Genomic DNA, 9,391 nt, shown 5'->3' with positions numbered 1-9,391 from the left:
GGCCCAGTTGCTCCGCGGCATGTGGGATCTTCCCAGACCAGGGCTCGAACCCATGTCCCCTGCATTGGCAGGCAGATTCTCAACCACTGCGCCACCAGGGAAGCCCCCTAAAATTAAATTTTCTTAATCTCTCTCGTTATCTAGTGAAATAATGCTTAACATTCAATTACTATCTACACATTTACATATATATAATTTTTATATTTTATAATTATATAAAAATCATTTAATTGTGGATGGTGTATTTGCAGAAAAACATCAGGGATTTTCATTTTTCCACTTTTGTTAAATATGGTTCTTTAAAATTGCCATTAAAAGTGGGCCGCAGGGTTTTTGCCAACTATTTCTTCATGGGTTAGCTAATGGTAGTTGAGAAAGTTTTTATTCTCCTTTTATTAGGATGAAAAGCCTGTCTCTGACATTAATGCTGTAGATGAAAGGGTAGATACTTTTCCTTTTATCATGCCTGACTTTCAACAGCCCTTCCCAGTAAACCTGAAAGGCAACCTCTAACCCAGGCACATTGTGAAGCACTTCTGCAGATCTAGAAAGAGAAGTGATCATCAAAAGATGAAGCTGCAGCCAGAGTCCTCATGCCACCCTGAATGTACTTCAGAGACACTTCTTCAATTTAAAACGTTCCTAGCATTGCCTACTGTTGTGGATATTCTGATTTAAAGAAATTAAAATATAATATTTCAACCGGGATGGAGTTCTTTATATCAATGAACAGCTCTTTTCAGTTTTGCATCTACAGCTCCTGCTGTAATCTGCAATGCTGCAGATGTTAACAATACACGTGTCAGATCTTCATAAAGAGACATGCAATATAAGCCTTCAATAGATAAAACAGACATAGTAGAACATCAATCAAGTAGAGCAATGTTCTGAAATATACTTTTTTAAAAAATGTTTTTTTATTGTGGTAAAAGTCACATAATATAAAACATACTATTTTAACCATATTTAACTGTACAGTTCAGTGGCACTAAATACATTCACATTGTTGTGCAACTCTCACCATCATCCATCTCCAGAATTTTTCACCTTCCTAAACTCACCCTCTGTCCCCATTAAACACTAGCTCCCCATTCCCCCTCCAGACCTCCCCCACGCCCTGGCCCCTGGCACCTACCAATGTACTTTCTGACTCTATGAATTTGACTATTCTAGGTATCCTGTATAAGTGGAATCAGTTATATTTTTAATAAATATTTGACATCTCTTTACTTTAGGAAACATCATTTTCCTATGAATTTAGAAATGATAAATTGAAAAGAATAAATGGTTTAGAAGTGGATTGCATTCTTTTTTAAAAAAGAAAAGTTTACACACATAAACTTTGTCAATAAATGGCATAGGGCTGTACTCCTCAAACTTTTCCACTGAAGAACCACTAATGGTAGTGGGTCTAGAGATTTTGTAGAGAACAGTTATGCCATGCTTAGTTTTCATTTTAAAATTAATCTGAATTGCCTGTCTGTTTTACAGATCATTTATGACATAAACGTCAAATGTTTGTTTCAATATAAGATAATTTCTCTCAGAAAAATCTCTGGGTGAAAGTCATCTCCAGCATGATGTGGAGCTTTGTTTGCATTGTGGATTCTTGTGCTCCTGACCACAAGCTTGTACATCCAGGGACATGTGTGTACTTTTCTGGTCAATAAGAATATACCAAAAATCCAAATTCAGTTGTTCATTTAACATATATTGTAAGTAATACAGAGGTCACATAAACATGATCTCTTTTCTCAAGGAGGTTTTAGCATTGTTGGAGAGCTAAGAAAATATAAGACTAGCCATAATTTATATAATAGAAATTGATAAGATTTAGAGGAAAATAAAATAGAGAAAATGGTTGACTGGATCAGTGATTTTCTTTGTGGAGGATGGTTAGAGTGTGAATATTCAGAAGAGAATGAATGGAAGAAACTTCAACCAGTGAGAACTTTACCAAGAAAGGCACAGAAGCATGCACAGAAATTACTGAACATGTTTTTTTCAAATGTGTAGAAGCAGTATTGGTGGTAGTAGATAACTTAAAAATGAATCATTGCATTTAGTGATTGCAGATCAGTCAAACTTCAAATGGATGACAAAATAGGTCCTCTGCACATCTAAAAAGAAGCTTAAAATAATTACTTTCCTTTACATCAGGAGACAGATTAAGGATTTTTTAGGTTATGGCATCAACATGGATCTCAGCACTTGCATTTCTAAATAATCTGTTTAAAGCATCGTAACTCTAGATTAAAGAACAAAGACATTTTTCTACCCCTTAATTCTGAAATGTACCTCTTTTCCAGAACAAATTCACAAAGAGTTTTATAGTGATGCTTATAAGATATGCAGGCTTTTAATATAATCTCTGAAATCTTTCTATAAAAACTCAATTACTCCCTTGTCATAATATAAAAACCCATTCCAGATGGATCAAAGACCTTACTGTAAAATGTAAAATAATAAAGCTAGAAGATAACATAGGAGATTTTTCTTCATGACTTTGGGATAGGCAAATATTTATCCAACAGGTCTTACACATCACTAACCATAAAGGAAAAGACTGAAAAATTGAACTTCATTAAAATTAGGACATTCTGTTCATCAAGAGACATGATTAACAGAGTGAAAAGGCAAAAAAATGAAAGGAATAAGAAATTTATAATGTACTTTACATTTAAAAAGGACATGTTCACAACACTTACAAAAGATTCTTACAATTCAATAAGAAAAAGGTATACAACTCAGTTTACCTACTTAAATTGTACATAAGTATATGTTAGTACCCAGAAGTTCTACTCCAAGGTATACAGACAATAAAAAAGGTGTGAATATGTGTACAAAAAGGCATGTACAGGAATGTCCTTAGCAGCATTAAGTCCTAAACAGGACTATTAAAATTCAACAACAGAATAGGTAGAAAAATTGTAGAAGGCTCATAAAAAATAAATAAAAGAACAAAGTATTGCTACGTACAACAACATGGATGAATCTTGCGGACATATTTAATGCAAGAAACAAGACACAAAAGAAGCCAGACAATGAAATTGCCTACTGTATGATTCCATGCACATAAAGATTAAAACTAATTTTCGATAAGAAATTAGAATATTACTTACCTTTGGGGAGAATGCACCAAGAAGGAGGCACAAAGGAAACTTCTAGGAGATGGTTATGTTCTCTATCTGGATCCGAGTGGCTTTCACACAGTGTATTAACTTTGTAAAATTTCATTGAGCTGTACACTTAAGATTTTTGCACTTTAATGCATGTATGTTACATTTCAAAAATAAGGTTTTAATAATTGTTTGCACACTTGTAGTTAGAGTAGAAAGACTTACGTGTGACTATCTTGAGGCAGAGACAAATGGCTGCTTTGGAGAAAAATGGAAACTGTGTTCTACTGTAAACAGAACTGGATACTTTATCAGCTGTGAGAGGAAAATTCACTAAGCACTGCCAGAAACATTATAGATTGTTTTTATCACGTGTATGGCCAGTTATTTCTATCTTCTACTTAAAAATTAAACTCTTATACTGCTCAATACTTTGATTAAAGCCCATTGAGTTTATAAAACAGCAACTATAAATCCTCTACTTTAGTTCTCACAATAATAATATTTAACTCTTATTGGGTACTTTCTGTTTATCTGTTTTAAGTGCTTCCATGTATTAACTAAGCTTAATACACAAAGTGAAAAGTGAGATAGCTACTGTTATTATATTCTTTAAAGGGAAAAGGATCCAGGGCTGGTAGAGACCAAGTAGCATAATCAAGGTCCAAGGACTAGTGACACATCATGAAACTAACTCGGGCATCTTAATTTAAAATTACATTCTTTAAAACATTGTACTACACTGATTCCACCTCACGAAACATAACACAAATTCTATTCTTACATCCTCCAATGGAGGATGGACTTACTAACAATAAGGTGATAGAACAGTCAGTGTGCCTCAGTTTGAGATTGAGGTTTGGGGTCATGAAACTATACAGTGGGTGAAATACCCAGAGATGAATATATACCCAATTTTGCAATCATGGGGATAGAAAAAACACATAAGAATATACTTAAAGATAATTCCTAAGTATGCACATGAGCAGAACATAATAGCAGCAGCAGCATGGAGAAAACAGGACATTGCCAGAGGAAGGTATCTTCTTTGTAGAAATGTATCTATTAGAATGCTTTGAGCTGCAAGTAAGTGAATTCCCAAGTCAGTGTGGCTTAAACAATACATTTACTGCTTGTTATGGCTAGAAAAATGGAGGCTAGGTGTTCAGTGATTGTTCAGTGTCAGGGAAACTCAGGCACTATCTGCCTTTCTGCTCAGCCAAGATGATAAGTCTGTCTTCAGGCTTGTCCCTCTTTACACAACAACAGGTGCATCTTTCAATTTCACAAACTGATACATCAGTGCCTGAAGGGACATTTCCTCTTTTTGCATCTGTTTCTATCACAAAAGAAAACCCTTGCCAACCCTCTCTTCACCCCCAAGCAGATTTCTTCCTTTCTGTCAGTAGCCAAGGTTGCAAGGCAAGCCCATGCTAAGTCAATTACTGGTAGCAGGGATGGAGTGTGATGATTGCCTTTGACCAATCAACATTCACCTCCGAAGGATGCCAGTTTGACAGGATGTGAGAGGGCGAACACCTCCAGTAAACTGGAGGCTATGGGCTTGGAAGAAAGGGGGTCGGAGGCTGGTTTGGGGTTAGGCAACCAACAGTGTCTGCCACAAGAAAGTAGTAATGCTAAAAACGACTGTGGCTTTACAAGTAACAGCCTTAGCCACAAACCAAAGTGCCCCTTTTACATGAATTCTGTGACATTTTCTTCTGTCTACACACAGATCTCTCAACAACACATTAAAAAGTGAACAGTATCATCTTTGAGTATTCCAGAACATTGTGTTTGATTACTCTTGAAAATGACATTTTCAGCATAGATATTAAATCAGACATGACACAATGTATTATTGAAGTGTTAATACTTAATATTGTGAATGTTTAATTATTTTATATAAAAATATGACCTGCAGTACCAAATTGGAAGCCGATAGAAACACTGAGACAAAGGATACAAACTTTTTTTTTTCCTTACCTGGAGAAAGTTTTGGAATTAAAACCTTAAAACCAAATCTAATTTTCTTTAATGTAAGCCTTTAGGTGTCTGATTTGTATATTGTGCGGAAAGGTTTATAATAGAAACATTCAAGAGTCAGTGCATTTAACTTCATTTCTTAGCATCTTAATTCCCTTCTTCCCAACTTAAATTCTCTTTGAAAATGTTTCAAGTAATGTTATTACTTTTAACTGTTTTTTTATTTGATACTCAGTATACTTTTCAATACCACATTAAAATTGCAGTATATAAACGTGTTCTTCATCCGATGTGACAAATGATAGTTCTTTTACCACATACTTTGGGGTCTTCCATCAGCTTCCAGGAAGGAAAACCAATGCATGAGAGTTATAAGTAACTATCTGAAAAGTGCAAATGTCAGTCTTTTTTCGTGCTTAAGCTGCTACAAAATTGCAAAATTACACCTTCTATGAAAGTGGTACGTGCACCAAAACTTTTCACTTTCTGCGCCCTTCTGATAGGTCATGTTTCCCTTTTGTCTCTTTTCTATATTGTGAGAGGAAGGAAGGTCTCATGTTCACCAGGGGCTTAGATTTGAATTTTTTGATCTGATAAAGCGTAATTGGGTGGTGTGGAAAGAGGTAGCAATTTGGGATGATTTGGGAATTACTATCAGAATGTTTTACTTTATTTGACCATAGGCCATAGACACTAGCATTTAGAGAAAAAAAATTGAGTTCATGGCTCACTACAGAAGGGAAGCAAAGGTAAGTAAATTAAATAAATGCTTAATAAAAAACATACCTGTAGAAAAGCACCACATTAATTAGGGTGAGGCTTTGTGAATTTAAAATTAGTAATTTTCTTACTTCCAATTATAGCGTGAACAACAGCGAAACTGACTCAGTTCACTATCAATTCTAGGTTTGGATTTTGAATTCCTGTCAAGGTAGCGCTGATAAATTAACTGAGGCTACCCTTCATATCAACTCCATAAATGATTACATCATTAGGAAAAAAAAAAGTTCTGTGGTCACCTTAGGACCCGAATGCAACGCATTTTATGCATGAAGTGGAGCTCTCAACTGTCAGGTAATCCTGAGTCACAGATCACCCACCATTCTATGAAACCTCTTCCCCATTTGGTCATCCTCATCAAGGTTTTAACGGAGCCAAAAAGAACAACTTCCCAATTCTAGACAATGGGTCTTGACAATGGAAGTGATGCCCTGGAGAAAATAAAAGGAAAAGACTTCTGCTTCCCAGCCTACCTTCTCCCCAGTCCCCTCTTCCCGCCCCAGTTCTCCTTCTAAGTCTCCAAAACCCAACTTGTTAACCCCACCTCCACCCTCTCCGCAGGCCCTCTGGGGCAGCTCCTTTCCTGTAAGGGTTGTTAGAGCCATTTTAAAATCGAGTCAGGAAGGAACTAGGGGAAGGATCTCTGGAAGCAGGGGAGCTGTGAGGGGCGGGAGGGTTTGGGGACCTCCTTGCATACGCCTCCCACAGGGTCCAGGCCTTCCACGCCCGGGTCCCTGAAGCCCAAAGCACACGCACAAAGGCCAAGTGTCCAGGCTTCGCTGTGCCGGGGGGTGAAGGGCGTGGGGAGAAGCAGGGCGGCCTCTCGTCGCTCCCGCCGCGGGCCCCCGTCCAGGGCCGGGCAGAGGTGGGGTGGGCGAGGAGGGGGAGCTCACGTCACGTGCGCGCGCGCTGGGACCGCAATAAATGCCCGGGAGCTCGAGGAAGCGGCGGAAGCGCTCGGCGCCTGGCTCTGCGCGGGGCGGCTGCACCGAGCGGGGGAGCGAGGTCGCCTCCAGCCTTCTCCGCCCAGCCCGGCCCGGGTCCCCGCCCCTCGCGCCGACTGATAAGGCTCCGAGAAGCTCGGGCGCCCACCCTGGCGAGCTAACCGGGCAGCCGCCGTTCCGCCCCAGCCTCAGGCTCTTAACTTTGGAGCACTTTTTGCCTGCTCCTTCTTCCAGGTCCAGGGAGGAGCCGCGGAGGCCGGGGCCCACGTCGCCCTGCAGTCAGCGCCGTCGTCGCCCGAGGACGCGCCGTGCCCGGGTCCTGCCCGAACCGGGCTGTCTATGTGCAGTCGTGCGTGCGGGCTGCGGGAAGCCGGCCGTCTCGCTCGGCTCAGCTCTCGTAGGGAACCTCACGCTGGAGAGGTAAGGGCATTTCTGAAACCGCAGCGCCGAGTCGTCAGGCTCCCGCCTTCTCCTATCTACTTTTGGCTTCTTAAACTCTACTTAAAAAAAAAAAAAAAAAATACGGGGAGGGGGAAGGGTAAGCTGTGACAAAGTGAGAGAGTGGCATGGACATAACATACACTACCAAACGTAAAATAGATAGCTAGTGGGAAGCAGCCGCATAGCACAGGGAGATCAGCTCGGTGTTTTGTGACCACTTAGAGGGGTGGGATAGCGAGGGTGGGAGGGAGGGAGACGCAAGAGGGAGGAGATACGGGAACATATGTATATGTAAAACTGATTCACTTTGTTATAAAGCAGAAACTAGCACACCATTGTAAAGCAATTATACTCCAATAAAGATGTTAAAAAAAAAATCAACGTGCAGAGAATGGTCGGCACGGAGGGTGGGTGGGCTGCTCGGAAAGCAGCCGCGATGCAGATTTGTGGGAGCTCCTTCTTCTGAGTCTGTGAGTTTCACCTCCTCCCGTCGCGCCCTTTCGTTTGGGTTAAGTGAACAGTGGGCGCCTGCGGCGGGTGGGAGGAGAGGCTCTGAAACTGCCCGCGTACTGTTGGCTTTATCGGGTGCGGGCCACAGGTTAGGCACACACTTTCTAGGAAATAATGATTTTCTTCTTGACCTGTGCCTGTAGAAGAAGAGACTTCCCGCAGCGACCGTAACTATTCACTCGCATTAATTCCGGGGTCCCTCTAGAAGGACCCATGGATATATGTGTGAATTACAGTTTGTACTTCTTTACAACATTTCACCCTCAGTTTAATAATTTCGTTGACATTCTGAACCAGAGATGGGACACTGAGATAAAATAATAATCTTAAAACAGAGAGAGAAACGTGAACCTCTGGATTGATTGATAAAACATTCTGGGGACAACATACCCTTTGCAGGCTGTATGTAATATCTAGCCATTTAAAGCTTTGTAGTTCAGAAATTATTTTCAAGCTTTGGCTCCTTTCGGTTACTTTTGCCATTTATTTTTGGCATCATGCACATTATCTTGGAAAATATTGCTGTCTATTTTGTGGAAACAATTGTGAAAAGTCCTCTGGAGGAGAAATGGATGGGAGAAAATTTATTTCAAAAAGTGCATGTCCATTTGCTGGCATTTATATAAACAAATCAAACTGGCTTAATCCCTTTGTAACTGTTGGATTATGTTTGTTATTAGAAAATTCATATCTGCCGGGATTTTCACCCTAATTACACTGTATGTCCTTATAGCCAGACGGAGTGGAAGAACCTTTCTTGGAGCTTTTCCCGGGGACATCCTGAGATCATTCATTATGAAGTGTACTGCGCGGGAGTGGCTCAGAGTAACCACAGTGCTATTCATGGCCAGAGCAATTCCAGCCATGGTGGTTCCTAATGCCACTTTATTGGACAAACTTTTGGAAAAGTACATGGATGAAGATGGTGAGTGGTGGATGGCAAAGCAAAGAGGGAGAAGGGCCATCACTGACAATGACATGCAGAGTATCCTGGACCTTCATAATAAGTTACGAAGTCAGGTGTATCCAGCAGCCTCTAATATGGAGTATATGGTAAGAAAAATTTTCAAATGGTATGTACGTAGAAATGTTTAATAATGCTTTTAGCTTCCATGGTTAAATTCCATCATGCTAGTATTTAATCTTTTACTATTTGTCCTCTATAAAATTTCAAAAAAAAAAAATTTTCTTCAAGAGTATCTTCTTCCGCATACTCTTTTATTAGTGTTCCTTTCATTCTAAGAGCTCTTTGAATTTCAGAGTAGAATTAAATACCTTTAGGTCTAATGTTCCTACTAAGTACTTTAAATTCTTCTCTTAGGAGAAAGATTCCTATCCTGAAAGTGCTGGTGGTTGGTGTATTTGCTTTTAAGTGACTTAGAATAATTGTTTCCTAATTCCTAACCGATGGAATCTTCTTATGAATGGTGGATCTGAAAAAAATCAAGGATCAATAATTTGAAGATGCTTTCCAGATGGCTGATATACATATATGGATAGATAGGTAGATAGATATAGATATATGTCATTTCTTTTTTTTTCTAGAAAAGAGTATTTTTATTAACGTCTAATGCCCCCATATTACCTTTTTTCCCTACATTTTTTTTGAAT

General features: G+C 39.5%; 1 protein-coding gene across 1 annotated transcript in view; it reads left to right on the top strand.

Annotated features, from left to right (window-relative positions):
• The first annotated feature begins 6,859 nt into the window (after positions 1 to 6,859).
• Positions 6,860 to 9,391, top strand: part of CRISPLD1 (cysteine rich secretory protein LCCL domain containing 1) — a 45,191-nt gene continuing 42,659 nt past the window's right edge. Inside the window, exons 1-2 of the mRNA XM_059901341.1 lie at positions 6,860 to 7,249; positions 8,514 to 8,833. Coding sequence (XP_059757324.1) covers positions 8,576 to 8,833 — 258 coding nt within the window. The 5' untranslated portion in view covers positions 6,860 to 7,249; positions 8,514 to 8,575. The remainder of the gene's footprint in view (positions 7,250 to 8,513; positions 8,834 to 9,391) is intronic.

This window comes from Balaenoptera ricei, chromosome 17, assembly GCF_028023285.1.
Source record: "Balaenoptera ricei isolate mBalRic1 chromosome 17, mBalRic1.hap2, whole genome shotgun sequence".
Classification (NCBI taxonomy): Eukaryota; Metazoa; Chordata; class Mammalia; order Artiodactyla; family Balaenopteridae; genus Balaenoptera; species Balaenoptera ricei.
This window is presented reverse-complemented; position numbering and strand designations above follow the sequence as displayed.